The following is a 15900-nucleotide window of genomic DNA, read 5'->3' as shown; positions in this document are numbered from 1 at the left end:
TATACCTGTTTTTTGACATAATGCACATTTGTCATTTTACGCCGAGAGCAAACATCAGCTTCTGCGTCAAACTCAGGAAATTGACAACGGAGACCCTTGAAATATTTCAGCATTAATGCTTCAAAAGGGGTAGAAGTCAGGACGATCCGATGATCCTGACGCACAATTCACTTGATTTCTTGGATATTTTCAAAGATTATGGTCGTAAAGCATTTCGAGGATCTCCGTTGCCAGTTTCCTGAGTTGGACACACTATTTGATGTTTGCTCCATCCATCAAGTTTGAGCTCCATCGTAAAATCGTAAATGCGCCCGTGCACATTGTCACAAAAACATGAAGGAGGGGGTATACTGGTTTACCTTTGTCTGTCCGTCTGTATCTCCGTCTGTCCGAAACACCCTTTTTCTAACCAGCTACAAATCATAGCCACTTGGTACCGAGCTTCAGCTTGGGGTTCTATACCGTGTGTACCGTTTTCAAGTCTGTCGCACATCGACTTCCTGTTTACCGACTGAACGAAACATATAGCATGGATTTACAACATTTTCGTAACACTTTTCTCAGCAACTACAAATCACACCTGCTTGGTATTTGGTACTGAGCTTCAGCTTGGGGTTCTATACCGTGTATACCGTTTTCAAGTCTGTCGCACATCGACTTCCTGTTTACTGACTGAATGTATTTACGAAACATATAGCGTGGATTTACAACTTTTTCGTAACACTTTTCTCAGCAACTACAAATCACACCTGCTTGGTATTTGGTACTGAGCTTCAGCTTGGGGTTCTATACCGTGCATACCGTTTTCAGGTCTGTCACACATCGACTTCCTGTTTATCGACTGAATTTATTTACGAAACATATATAGTGTGGATTTACAACATTTTCGTAACATTTTTCTCAGCAGCTACAAATCACACCTGCTTGGTATTTGGTACCGAGCTTCAGCTTGAGGTTCTATACCGTGTATACCGTTTTCAAGTCTGTCACACATCGACTTCCTGTTTACCGACTGAATGTATTTACGAAACATATATAGTGTGGATTTACAGCATTTTCGTAACATTTTTCTCAGCAGCTACAAATCACACCTGCTTGGTATTTGGTACCGAGCTTCAGCTTGAGGTTCTATACCGTGTGTACCGTTTTCAAGTCTGTCGCCCATCGACTTCCTGTTTACCGACTGAATGTATTTACGAAACACACAGGGTGGATTTTAACACTGTTTCAAGAAGCAAAATGCTATTTCAAAATGACAGTTTACTGTACCAGGATGCTATTTGAAATCCCTGCGGAGAGACACGGCTCTTTACTTACTTGTTTCAGGGTGAATTATTTGTTGAAGTCAACCTTCATAATAAGCGTCCTATTCCTTCGATGGCTTGCGTTCTGATATAAGCGAGAGCGGGGGGGATACGTAAGGGAGCAGTAGCTCACAGTTGAGCTTGTTTTTTTCATTATTCTATGGCTGTTTCTGAGAAAAATCAGTGTTTAGGTGTTACTGGGATACTTTGGACTATGAATCATACTAGACTGGAAAATGTTTTTTGCTTCCTTTTTTTTTTTTGTGTGTGTGTGTAGTATCCAGCTGTCTGTAAAGCCAAGTATGGTTTGAGGACAGTCCGATATGAATTGAACAGTGTTGTTGTTGTCATCATCTCATTCTGGTGTGAGATGTCCTTGGATCATTTGAAGCATTTGAAATGCATCATTCATGTGGGAAATGTTGTTTTAATCTATGCATCCCAACTTGATGTCTTTTCTTTTCACTCATGTGGCTTTGAGTTTCCACTTTGCTTTGACTCCGGGCCTTGGATTCCCTACAGCAGACTGCCGAAGCCATTCTCTCGATCCATTTCAAAGAACTCTCTCACTCACTCTCTCTTTACTTTTTTCTGTCTTTCTCTTGTCCTTCGTTTCTCTCTGTCTTGTGCACTCACTGCTATTTGTTTCCTACAGTAAAGCCAAGCCACCACCCCAGATCTCTCCGAGCAAGTCTATTGGAGGGGAGTTCTGTGTAGCTGCCGTGTTTGCATCTTCACGCTCTTGGTTCATCACCAACCCTAACATGAAGCGAGAAAAAGGTCAGAGCTCGATACACAATATTAAGTGATCTGAATGTCGCCTGAAAATTCATACTCCTCTCAAACTGTATTTAAACAGCACTAAAAGATTCTTTTGTTCGTCTTGTTTTTAATATCCAAATGAAATAAAGACGCCTCTGCTCTCTGTAGATCAGTCTCGCCAGGCCGTGGTCGACTCTCTGTACATCGCAAGCTGCTACGGTAACCTGGTCGAGCATGTGCTGGAGCCTCGGCCTATCAGCACAGCACAGAAGATAGGCGATGATACGCCTCTGGAGTTAAACACCTGCCCCAGGGCATGCTGGACTCTGGCCAGGTACAGCCATCATTCCTAGGCATTATCTGTACTTTTCGAAACTTATCACGCTCTTAGACTGTTTATGGCAGCTACAAGACCCTCATATGACACGTCCAGCGTTGTTTCGTGAACAGAAATCAGTATTTATTTAAAAGCATCCGATATAATTAGTTTCTGCAGGCCACACGCTACATTTGAACGCAGAGCATTATCCCATGGCTAACTCTGTTAAATGAAAGTAGACAGAAGGACTTAGAGTTGCTTTGATAACTTTGGGCTTTGATCAGCTTGTGAGTGTAAACTGATAGCATCTATAGCCATGTATGTTTGGGTCAGTCCACATGAGGCAAAAGAAATGGAAAGGCTGCCAGACGTGTGGGAATTGAGTCCATTACTGCTCAGCAGGAGACAGCTCTGTACATCTGGTTCTTTGATATGTGCTTCCTAAATTGATTTCTGTGTTTGTTTTGAGTAGAACGCCGCAGTGGAATGAGCTGCAACCTCCTTTCAGCAGCAGCCACCCCTTGGTGCAGGCCTCAGACTTGGTGCAGTACTATCAGTACCTCCTGGCTGGCTGTAAGTACTAGTGTGTGTGAGAGAGAGAGCGACAGGGACTATGAAACTCATAAAAAGGTTAATGCAACAAAGAATGTCTGACTGAATAATTAACAGTTATTCCACAAAATCGAGTCGTACATGAGCTGATAGCCGACGAGGCGTGTAGTGCCGAATCGGCTATAAGCCATGTGCGACGAGATTGAAGGGAATAACTGTTTTATTCTATCCGCATTCACAGGATTTTGAAAAACGGAGCATTTTTATTTTTTGCAAATTCGATAAATAAAAACTTCATGCAAAATGTCCGACAAAATCATTTCCGCTTAGGCAGACTTCTTAAAAACCTATCGACGGCTGCACAAATTAACTTCAGCGTTGTTTATTTGGAAGATGTGCCGCCTTGCTGTCGTGCCAAGGTATAGAACAGATTTTAGACATTTATTTAATTCTTCCCTGGACATTTCATTGATGTCATTTTCAAACTTTTTTGAGCTTTTGGTAACCAGTCTAAAAAAAAAAAATCAACAAATTTTAATGCTTAAAGATGAAGAATGTAAACAAACTGGTGAAATGACAGGAGCAATTTGGGAAAAATGCGATAATAATAATTCTTGAAAAATAAAGATACGTTCTTACCATCAAATACTTTCATTCTGTATTTTGTTGCTTTTTTTGGGGGGGGGGGGGGGGGGGTTTGTTTTCAAGTAGAGTTTTTATTTTATCCTCAGTTGGTTCAGCAACATGCTCCGCCATTTTGTTTTTCTCTACTCACGGTATATGAGCTGATAGCCTAGTAGTAGAGTAGCCAATCAGAGCGTGCGATTGCTCATATCCAGTGAATGTGGATAGAATAATGCTAGATATTCCCCGCAAAGCATCTGCAATTAACATGATTGCTGTGAACCCTCAAGGGTAGAACCCTCTGAAGGTAGAATCTCCTGAGGGTAGAACCTCCTGCCTGTAGAACCCCCATGAATGTAGAATGCAGAATACTGAGAGCACTCTATCTATCTATCTATCTATCTATCTATCTATCTATCTATCTATCTATCTATCTATCTATCTATCTATCTATCTATCTATCTATCTATCTATCTATCTATCCTTTTAAGCCTCGGTCACAACTGGCCGTACGTGCTCCTATGGCCGGTCTCCGTGCAAAAAACGCAAGAAACGCACGGAAGGCGTGCGTGTGACGTGCTGATTTTCGAGCCGCAGACCGGCTTCAGAGGTTCTTTGTCATGTCAAACAAACTCTACGGGCGCTTTCGTTTTTTTTCAGGTTGCAAGACAAACTTATGGCCAACGTGCGTCTTTCTCCACGAACAAAAAAAACGCAGCGATTTGGGAAACGCCAAAAATCGCATGGCCAAAAAATCGTACGTCCGGCTGTGACCTAGGCTTTACACAGCTTGTTCAAGATGTAATTCTTATGCCTTTATTCCGCCTCACATTCTGTATAAAACGTCCGAATGCGGAACACGAGGTCTGTGTTGTTCTGCCTCTGAGCCAGAACGATCGGTAGTAACAGAGCCAGAATCGACGTCTGTATAAAAGGGACAGCCAGCATTGCGGAACCGGGGTGTGGCGTTTTTGATACTGACCATCATTTTTGACATTTTTCTTTCCAAGACCAGCGCAAATTCAAACTTTTCCATCTGAGGTCCCTGTACCTTTCTGCCTCAAATCTCTTCCTACTTCTCTTCACTTTCTCCTCCAACATATTTCTGATTGCACAGCAACTTTGCTCGTGTTTGAAGACTGGTATAAACATGGACGGCTAACAAAAGCACCTCAACACTCATTTCACCCGCTGTTATTGTTTTGAACGCAACGCTGGTATGCTCGGCGTATTCGTATTTCTGTCACATAGAGTGTTCTACATCTCCCTAGACAGCAAAGCTCTGTTGTGTGAATGCTGGTGTGCTGTGTAAACACACACTGGCACGACTTTCTTTGGTTCAGTGTAAATCGCGAAAGTCGGAATATCAAGGGACCTTCTTTAGATCAATATTATGGAATATTTGTGTAAAAAGGGCTTGTCTGTCTGTCTGTCTGTGTATCAGAGGTCAGGAAAAGATTTGTATGCACCTGTGTGTGTTTGCGCGCGAGCATGTTGAATCAGGCCTTTGTCACTCAGCCGTAACGTTTCTCTCCTAGACTCATCATGCCACTGAATTAAACTCAGCATTCAAATGAAGGCAATTTATGTGGCTTTTAAACTCATGTAATTCAATAACAAGTACAAAGAGAGCGGGAGCACATCTAAAAGGCAAGTGGAGGCAACTGCAGGGCAGGAACGCTATCTGATGACCATGAATCTAATACATCTTGAATAAATGAGCATCTTAACATTAGCGGGTGAATTGTAAACATAAATCAGCAATTAGCCCTCCGAGTCCTCCAGTCAGAGCTTCACGATTGTTCTGTCCTGCTAAATCTCCGCTGCCTCTCGGCTGGAATATTCCCTCCAAATAGCCCGAGATGCGTCACGGTGATAAAGTAGCTTGAGTGCGAGTGGACATGGCAGTGGTTCTACGTCACTGTGCTTTACTAGGAGCAAGTGTCTTCGTGAATACCGTGTTAACATTTCTGCCTAGTTATAATGAGCGGAATATTTCCACTGACGTCTTTTTCATAACAAATGAGCAACATAGAGTGGGCTCATCTCAGGACGGTGCATAATTGTAGCTCGATTTAGCGTCACCTCGCTATATCAAGTGCAGTACGTCTGAGTACTCAGTAATTTATGAAGTTCATCTTTCCTGTCAAGCCACCTGCTGCAATGAAAAGTGACTATTGAATTAACAAAGCATCCTTTCTTATGGTGGGTGGTGAGAGCGCTCAGTGATGCAGGGAGAAACCGAGCCCGGCTGCCACCTTCAGTTAAGCACAGAGAACAAGCCTCGAGAATCGCTTGCCTTTGCTATGAATATAAATGTTATCAGGCTCTCGTTTTCCCTGTAATATCAGATGAAGCCCACTATGGAGCGGAGAGAGAGAGAGAGAGAGAGAAAGACGACAGAAAAGAGGAAGAGACAGCACAAGGACACCAGCAGTGGGCAGTTCCCAAGCTGTGTGGGTTGAGAAAGGACAGGGTTTCCTGCGTGTCCTCAGCCCACGCGGATCTGTAGCAGCGCCACGTGATTGACAGGCCCGCTGTTGCCTGTATATTGGATGACCCAGCTGATTAAAAATGCAGCATGTGGATGGTGGGGTCAGAGGAGCTGGAGCCTGCTGGGCTGGTGATAAAAGCAGCTGTGGCGCCACTTCATGGTCACTATCTCCACCTGTCCATCTGCCCAGGCTTCGGCTGCACTCGGAGGAGGAGCATTACCCAGCCTCCACCGATTATACCCAGCTGATGGGGAGATAATGAGGGCGAGCTGGCCTGCAGAGGCTCCTCTGGACGTACTGACAGAGCTCAGGGAATCCTCAGCTAGCGACATTAGCCGTCTTTATTATCAGATGCAGGCATCTGTGTGTCTGAGAACTCCCTAATGAATGAGGCTGAACCTTCAGGAAAGGTGTGAGGGCTTTCAGACAAGGCCGTACCATACTACATCGTATTTCATGAACGTTTAACTTTTCCTTCGCTCTTTGTCAGGGTGATATTTGTGTAGCTGTCTGCAGTGTGTGCTCGGACACTTCTGATTGGCCACGGAGTCGGGTAGAAGAAAATAAGATTTGAATAATTTACCCCCCAGTACTGGGACTGGCACCAGTTAAGCAGTGCTGTACCGTAATTGTGGCCGAAGAGCCTACGAGGCCCTCGGCCTGCTTGCGCATGCAGCGACCTGGTCAATATCCTTAATTGCCTCCATGGGGCAGGAAGCGCTTATACTGACCGCAGTGTAAAAAGGGCAACCTTGGCGCCATTGCTGGGTCAGCACATAGGCATTACTGTCAAACACTTCAAGGCCATACTCCACTGAAGTGGCTGAGAAGACACTCGGCGGCGTGGCTCAGCCTTGCAATCATGCAGAAATAATGCTATCGTACTCAAAACCCAGGACGTGTGTCATGCCTTTACCAGCAATGTTTGTATCATTCAAACTTAAAGCAGTTTTACCAGAAAACGTGTCATGTTTCCCTTGAAGTTCCCATTAAACAGGATGTGATGTACGGTATAACTACTCAAGCACAACAATGGGTTTGGTGTAATTTATGCATTGCGCCGTTGACCTCATCACCTGTTTTCTGTGTCTTTACCATGTGTTCTTGGAATCTTCTGTTGAATTGCACTTAGGTAAATCAATACATCCTTTATTGTGCCATTCTACCATCTGACAAGGAACGTCATCCTTATCACAAATAATCTATCCATCCTCCATTTTTACTGTTATTGACTTTGGGCTTTTCCTTTGCGCCGATGCTTCAATTTAAACGGGTTCAAAAAGTGTCATAGTAGAACAAATACCTAATTTTCGTACCCAGGAACGACCCCATACTGTAATTTCCGAGGAATTGTGTTTCACGTGACTCATCAGTCTTCTTGGAATTTGCCACCTTAAACCGCAACTAATTTATCACCACTGATTTTTGATTGGTATTGTGCATGGGAAGTTTGGACACACATACTCGTTCGTAGTGTTTTTGTATTTTGACTATTTTCTGCATTGTAGAACAATGCTGAAGACATCAAAACTATGGGATAACATATGGAACGTGTGTCAGTCCAACAGATTTTCATAGCAGATGCTCAGATTATGGATGCTGAGTTATACCTGCTGCATTAAACTGCCAAGACTCCGTATGCAGGAAATACAAACCAAAGTGAAATTGGACCGAGGGAAGTTACTGTAAATCTGACATGAAATCATGTGCACGCAACCCAAAATGGTCCATTTTCCAGGCACTGACTACAGATGACACAGAACCTTGTGAATCCATCAGGAGACGATCTCGACTATAGATTATTGGCGAATTTCCCAGATTTGTTGAGCGACAGACCACAGAATGCTGCTCAGAAGGTCAAAAAAACACGTGGTGGGGGCGTCGTGGCTCAGGCGCCATACCATAAATCCGGGGACCCGGGTTCGATTCCGACCCGAGGTCGTTTCCCGATCCCTCCCCGTGTCTCTCTCTTGCTCATTTCCTGTCTCTACACTGTCCTATCCAAATAAAGGTGAAAAAAAAACAAAAAAAAAATCTTTAAAAAAACAAACAAACACGTGGTGGCACCAAGTGAATGTTGCGTGAAAACTGCACTCGCATTATCGACGCATTTTCACTACAAATCAAAATGTCATTCCCCGATTTTTATGGCAGAAGGAAGATCTATACTTGTCTGAGTCACGGATGATGTTAAAAGTGGTGAATGTATCCCATAGGGGCGCTATTGAGGTGATTATTCGTTGATAGTTACTGGATCAGCTAGCTAAAACGCTGCAAAATATCGTGCACTTTTTCAACACAGTTTCTACGCATTCTGTAAACAGCACATCTGGTACAAAAATCCCGTGGCGTGACATATATATGGAATTATGTGGTCAACAAAAAAGGGTGAGAAAAAAAATGTTTCATATTTTAGATTCTTCAAAGTAGCCACCGTTTACCCTTTATTTACCTCACCGTTTATCTCTGGTGTATTTCTGTGGCTGTGCCACTATTCTTTGGTGTCCTTCTAAAGCTGTTCTACTGTCTCTGACATTCCCACATGGCTGTCCTACTGTCTCTGACATTCCCACACCGCTGTCCTACTGTCCCTTACATTCCCAAGCCGCTGTCCTACTGTCTCTGACATTCCCACACGGCTGTCCTCCTGTCCCTGACATTCCCACACCGCTGTCCTACTGTCCCTTACATTCCCAAACTGCTGTCCTACTGTCTCTGACATTCCCACACCGCTGTCCTACTGTCCATGACATTCCCACACCGCTGTCCTACTGTCCCTTACATTCCCACACCGCTGTCCTACTGTCCCTTACATTCCCACACCGCTCTTCTACTGTCCCTTACATTCCCAAACTGCTGTCCTACTGTCTCTGACATTCCCATACCGCCGTCCTACTGTCTCTGACATTCCCACACCGCTGTCCTACTGTCTCTGACATTCCCACACCGCTCTTCTACTGTCCCCTACATTACACCGCTGTCCTACTGTCCCTTACATTCCCACACCGCTCTTCTACTGTCCCTTACATTCCCAAACTGCTGTCCTACTGTCTCTGACATTCCCACACCGCTGTCCTACTGTCTCTGACATTCCCACACCGCTGTCCTACTGTCCCTTACATTCCCAAACCGCTGTCCTACTGTCCCTGACATTCCCACACCGCTCTTCTACTGTACCTTACATTTCCAAACTGCTGTCCTACTGTCTCTGACATTGCCACACCGCTGTCCTACTGTCTCTGACATTCCCACACCGCTGTCCTGCTGTCCCTGACATTCCCACACCGCTGTCCTACTGTCCCTGAATTTCCAACACCGCTCTTCTACTGTCCCTGACATTCCCACACCGCTCTTCTACTGTCCCTGACATTCCCACACCGCTGTTTTACTGTCCCTTACATTCCCACACCGCTATTCTACTGTCCCTGACATTCCCCCACCGCTCTTCTGCTGTCCCTGACATTTCCACACCGCTGTTCTACTGTCCCTGACATTCCCCCACCACTCTTCTACTGTCCCTGACATTTCCACACCGCTCTCCTACTGTCCCTGACATTCCCACACTGCTGTCCTACTGTCCCTGACATTCCCACACCGCTCTCCTACTGTCCCTGACATTCCCACACTGCTGTCCTACTGTCCCCTACATTCCCACACCGCTGTCCTACTGTCCCCTACATTCCCACACCGCTGTCCTACTGTCCCCTACATTCCCACACTACTCTTCTACTGTCCCCTACATTCCCACACCGCTGTCCTACTGTCCCCTACATTCCCACACCGCTGTGCTACTGTCCCCTACATTCCCACACTACTCTTCTGCTGTCCCCTACATTCCCACACCGCTGTGCTATTGTCGCTGGTGTAACCCTAACCTTATAGCAGGTTTTTAAATTAAAACAGTCGTGCCTTCTCTGCTGTTAGGATTTCAGGTTGTCCATGCCTCTGTTCATGTGTCCGTCTGAGATTCTCATTCCCACAATATCTCAAGAACACATGGTTGAATGGTTGTAGGATTTATATGGCATTGTCATTGTAACCAGCAGTGAACTGATTAGATTTTGGTAATGATCCAAACAAGGTCAAGGTTACACCAAGGTCAGATGGTTTATCTTTACTCGTTTCCTTCCTGTTTGAAGTATGTTTTTAAGGCATATAAATTAGTACCAGACAGGACAGGACTCGGTGGTGGTGAAGGCATTTCCATCAGCGCTGTTGGCACAGAAGTCTATTTGTTTTTAAGTGTTTCGTCATTATTCATTTCATCAGACATTACCAAAACCAAAGTAAGTTTTCAAAGTTTTTGGGCAACTTTCCGTGCGTTGATTAATTTGTGAGAACACGAATGAATAAAATTGACTTCATCGTTTAGACTCACGGTTTTGTAATCTTGGTTTCTTTTTTACCAAGTGAGTATTTTAGTTACCAGTGAATATGTGTAAATCCTATACTCGCAGTGATGTGGCAAATTCATGTGGTTAGTTTCTGCTTCCTGTCCACAGCCTCCTCCACTTTGTACACTTCAGTACTGGGGATGAGTTGCTGCTTCTACAGCTTGGCTATTATGGACCCACTGAAACCCGATCTACAGAACCAGCTACTGTTCTTATGTTTCAATTATTGATTAGTCAACACTTGTTGTTGCCAGGCCGCAGGGCCACAGGGGAGGATGCAGAGCAAGACTTGACTGTGTTTAAGAAGTAATAGGACCTGACTTTGTTCTATGCTGTCGGAGTACAACACATGTCGTCATGCTGCTAAGACTGATGTATGTGCGTGTGTAATGAAGCACGCTGGCATGGCGAAAGCCTTTCGTTGTTCTGGCTCTGGCCAGTGATTGAGTGGCAAAGAGAAAGAAAGCAGGTGTCTGTTTTTGTATGAAGAATCAGTACATGTTACTCGGTGAGCTTGGCAGAGGTGTACTGAACACCTGAGATGGGAGTGAGAGAATGAGCGAAAGATAGGGAGAGAAGAGCAGAAGCTCTGTGAGGTTTTTTTTTTTTTCCCCCCCCAGATGAGATCTCGGCAACTCTATTATCTGCTCCTTTATTGAATACGTTTGCAACTACGCCATGTGCTAGCCCAGAGGCGGGAAGACAAACAACTGATCCTGCACATTAGTCTTAGTTTTAAGTTCCTGCTTACTCAAGCTTGCTAGTTCTCCATCTGTCTCTGCGCTACACACATACACAGACATAAATCCACTCATAGCCCAGAATGTGCATTCTCACTCTTCTTGTTACACAAGATGTTTACTTCATCTCATCCTGTTTTCTTCTACATCAGTGTTGCCTCCAGGAAGCCCGGGGCCCATCACCAGGCAGGGTTCCTATGACAGCCTGGCCTCAGACCACAGCAGCCAGGAGGATGAGGAGTGGCTCTCTCAGGTCAGTGCTCCCATCCTTCCTTTCCTTTTAGATATCATGAACTATCCAGTTCCTGTAACATGCTGTTTGTAGGGGTTACAAGAATGGGGCAATCTATAACCTCCCTTTTTTGAATGAATCGCTCTCATTTTAGGTTAAAGTCCAGTTTTTTGTTTGTTTGTTTTTTAAATTTGCTAGTGGGCCAGTTAGAATGAAATGTAGGGAAAATTGCTGTCTCTGAAATCACTCATTCATTCACTATTCCCTACTAGTGGTTAGCGTGTCCGCCTCTCGATTCGGGAGATCGCGAGTTCTACTCACGGTCGGGTCATACCAAAGACCATCGTAAAAATGGTACCTACTGCCGTCTGGCAAGGCACGCTGCAATACAGATGCGAGTAGGGAGTCAAACTCTCACGGTTACCAGAGGACACGCCCCCCGCTGTAATCCTAGCTATGTAATAGGCGAGAGGCCGAGGGCTACGGAAACGGAGATCGGCGCCGCCCTATGCGCCACGTGGCGTGGGAAGGACTTTGATATAGAGGACTATATAGTGAGCTCATTGGTAAAATAAAAAAACACTTTCGGACACTAGTCCGTCACGCCGTTATTTACGTCATTACTATTAAAACGTGCCGGATCAGTCGGCTGGTGGGTTTTCATTCAAAATAATAAATGCATACATGTATTTTTGTGATAAATACATGTTATAGTCCACTTGCATGTGACGTCACAGCCGATCCAGATTGTAAACAGACGCCATCTTGTCGGTCAAACGCCATATTTCCGTCATCGCAATTTACCGACACTGACTTTCGTTGTTTTTCGCCTAAATCTGCAAATATTACCCTGCCACAATGCCGGAGAGTTGTATGGCATAGAAATGCCACAACAGGAGAGGTCAGGAATCGGGAAGAAAGTTTCATAGGCTGCCACGGGACCCTGACAGGCGTGCAAAATGGATTGCTGCTATCAGCCGGGCCGATCCAAACAACAAGAACAAGGCATGGGTACCGACTGGAAAGAACGATCACTGGCGCCTGTGCAGTGACCATTTCATCTCCGGTTCACCATATATTTATTCCAGTATATCCATGTGGTATCAGTACTAGTACTCAATGCTTAAGTGACTTACCCGTCCACTGAGGATTGTTATTTTCTTGTTTACAAGATGCCACATCTGAGGGGGGGCTGACAAATCCTGAATTTCTGTAAAGATAACTGTCCAGAGATTTATAAGCACGCAGTGCTTCACCACTGAACAGCGAGGGAAAGTTAATGAGGTAATTATACACGTCCAGGTATTCCACCTCTGGCAGTTCAATATCCACTGACATGGTCGTGAAAACTACGTCCGGTAAGCCATAAAGGTCACTAATCTGTAGGTCGTTTATTTTAGACATATATCTAGTTATCTGTTTATTAGAAAACTGAGCCGTGTAGTCCGTCGGTTGAAATTGATCCATTTTGTATACGAGTGCAACAATATTCAGCTGTGTTGTTGACCGACAAGATGGCAGCTGTTTACATTCCAGCCGGGATTCGGTCACGTGACTGCAAGAGGTCTATACTGGCGGCACGGTGGTATAGCGGTTAGCGCTGTCGCCTCACAGCAAGAAGGTCCGGGTTTAAGCCCTGTGACCGGCGAGGGCCTTTCTGTGTGGAGTTTGCATGTTGTCTGCGTGGGTTTCCTCCGGGTGCTCCGGTTTCCCCCACAGTCCAAAGACATGCAGGTTAGGTTAACTGGTGACTCTAAATTGACCGTAGGTGTGAATGTGAGTGTGAATGGTTGTCTGTGTCTATGTGTCAGCCCTGTGATGACCTGGCGACTTGTCCAGGGTGTACCCCGCCTTTCGCCCGTAGTCAGCTGGGATAGGCTCCAGCTTGCCTGCGACCTTGTAGGACAGGATAAAGCGGCTAGAGATAATGAGATGAGACATATTATACTGAACGCATTTCCCACATTAATAAATACAAAGTACTTTGTGTCTGCTGCATCTTTCAGTTCTTTTAAATCAATGCTGAGTACTTCCTTCTTTCCCCGCTGCCTTTTATTAAAGCCAGTTTGAGGCTTTTGATTAACTCCTCGCTCCGCAATCTAACTTTTATTCTTGTATTTTATCCGTCTTATTCTATTTTAGCGTTTCTCTTACTATTTTTTAATGGTACTTGGATGTCCGTTTATAATGTGTTTCTTTCTCCATCCGTTCACCTCAACACGCTTTTTTTTTTCAGCGCGACCGCAATGCATGATGGGATGTATTGCTTGGTTAGTGACCATCGGTTGTACACTACTTTTTCACAGTGCATTGTGGGATACTATGAGTGCACTGTATAGGGTGTTATAATTCTCACTGTACATTCAGACAGTACTACAAAATGGCGAACTCACTATATAGTCCACTATATAGTGAGCAGTGAGTGATTTCGGACACAGAGCACGTGTCTGGCTGGTGCTTTTCTCCAATGTGATGCAGCTGAATTGAGCAGATGAGGCTTAAGGCCTCTGCATGCTCTTGCGACAAGGCTTTCGCAGATAGCTTTTCGCAGACAGTTGTAATTTATCGTTGAGCGGGGAGTAATAGGCGTGCGCGATGTTATTCACCGCCACAACGCAAGGGGGCGCGAAGTCGCTAGGAGTAGTTGGTGGGTGTGGTTAGTGGAGTGTTTATCCTCCGGTTACTTATAATGACTAGAACTTTTTTTTTTTTATAATGACTAGAACTGGAGTCGTATAGATGTACGTACTTCCTCAATCAACCGCTCTTCATGCTGCTCCATCTTCGCTCGTGTTTTTAAAAATGCCTGTTGTGAAAACAGACCAAACCGGGAAAGTAGGGAAGCGGAAGTGCGTGTACAGCGGATGTAGAGTGGACCAATCAGAGCCCTCTTGTCTGCGAGGCTTCTGCGGTGGTCACAATTTTTGGGAGGTGCGCGCAGAGCGTCTGCGAAGGTGGGGGGGGCTACGCAGACACTGTCTGCGACGCTATCTGCGAGGACTGGGTTGTCAGCATAAATTGGCCTTTAAGGGACTCGATCAAGCGGCAGAAAGTGACAAGTGTGACAAGTGGTACAAGGATTTAAACTCGCACCCAGTAGTCTAGCGCTAGCAATACTGGCATGTAAGGGGATCTCACTAGTTCTTTGTTTCAGGTTTTTTGTACATTTGAATGTTTCCCTCCTTGAATTATTTCCACTCGCAACTAGAGCAACATTTTTCATGTTTTGCCTTAAAGTCATGGCATGCATGTTGGACACAGGGTTCTAACGAGACCTTTACAGCGTATACACAATGTTTCCTTACCGCTACACCCACGATATTGCCTACACGGCTGTAAAAGTTGGCGCTACACTCATAAAAAGACTCGTCAATCTTGAAAATGTGGTCTTTTGCTTAATTTTCTCTTGTTCTCCCCACGTGGCAGTGACGGCGTGCAGCCATGCAGTCCTACTTTCAGATAAACTCCACTCCCCGTCCATGTAAGCGTCCAGTGCATAGCTACCCGAGTAGTTCTGTGTGGAGATCGTCACTCAGTGCGTTTACATGCACGTAGAGAAAATCGAATTTCTGCCGTAGCTCGTCTGAAATCGAAGCTCTAAATGGCATGTAAACACCTTAGCTAGGCTGAAATTGAATCGAACTTGATTTCTCGCAATCGAGCTACACAACCTAGATTATGCGATTTTTGCCGAGCTACTTAGTGCATGTAAACCCTATCGAGCCACGCAGTCCAGCTACTTACTTCAGCACTGCCCCTTCCGGAAGTGACGAGTGACGCGACCACAAGCGGGAAACACAACAGCCTCGGTCGGAAAAAAAAAAAAAACAGCCTCGGTCGGCATGACACGTCACCTTAGCCGCCCACTTTATTAGGAACATTTCTGTTCGTACATACAAACTACAAACACTCTTCTTAGAGTTTAGAGTTTATTTTATTTTTAAAAGGGACAGTGCACAAATTAAACATTATCCTTGTGATCAGGACAGATGTCTGTCCCAGGTTATAGCAGTACATGCTAATTCCCGCCTGTAGTCACTTTGTTTATACGCTTGAATAGCTCTTCTTCATGACGACAACCGGAAGTGTACCAACACGATGGGGCGTGTAGCGCCACCTGTGGCTCGGGTGCACAATGCACCTCATAACAATAGCTCGATTTAAACACTGTGCATGTAGGATTGGATTTCTCTGGCACCCCTGCTGGGACCCTTTGCTCGATTACTGACAGTAGCTCGATTTGGATGTGCATGTAAACGTAGTGAGTGATCGTGCTGGTCCGGTTTACCTCCTTCCTCATGCTGTGTTCGCAGTAAAGTGCCATCCTTGTTAAGAGGTGCTTACGCGTTATGCACGTAATACGTAATACTTTTTTTAATGACGCAACACGGTGCATTGAAACCGTCAGAGTAACAATCAGTAGGGGAAGGTATGATACGAGTTCGAGCTGGATAGTCGGGTATTGTAATCAGAGGTGG

At 45.0% G+C, this 15900-nt stretch overlaps 1 protein-coding gene across 5 annotated transcripts in view; it reads left to right on the top strand.

Moving 5' to 3' along the window:
* bcas3 (BCAS3 microtubule associated cell migration factor) overlaps positions 1 to 15900 on the top strand; it is a 442206-nt gene that overhangs the window by 191374 nt on the left and 234932 nt on the right. For all 5 annotated transcript variants that reach the window (XM_060944029.1, XM_060944028.1, XM_060944030.1 and 2 more), the window contains 4 exons: positions 1960 to 2084; positions 2235 to 2400; positions 2858 to 2958; positions 11343 to 11443. In XM_060944029.1, coding sequence (XP_060800012.1) covers positions 1960 to 2084; positions 2235 to 2400; positions 2858 to 2958; positions 11343 to 11443 — 493 coding nt within the window. The remainder of the gene's footprint in view (positions 1 to 1959; positions 2085 to 2234; positions 2401 to 2857; positions 2959 to 11342; positions 11444 to 15900) is intronic.

This window comes from Neoarius graeffei, chromosome 17 (genome assembly GCF_027579695.1).
Source record: "Neoarius graeffei isolate fNeoGra1 chromosome 17, fNeoGra1.pri, whole genome shotgun sequence".
NCBI classification, from domain to species: domain Eukaryota; kingdom Metazoa; phylum Chordata; class Actinopteri; order Siluriformes; family Ariidae; genus Neoarius; species Neoarius graeffei.
Note: the sequence above shows the minus strand (reverse complement) of the source record. Positions and strands in the feature narration are given on the sequence as shown.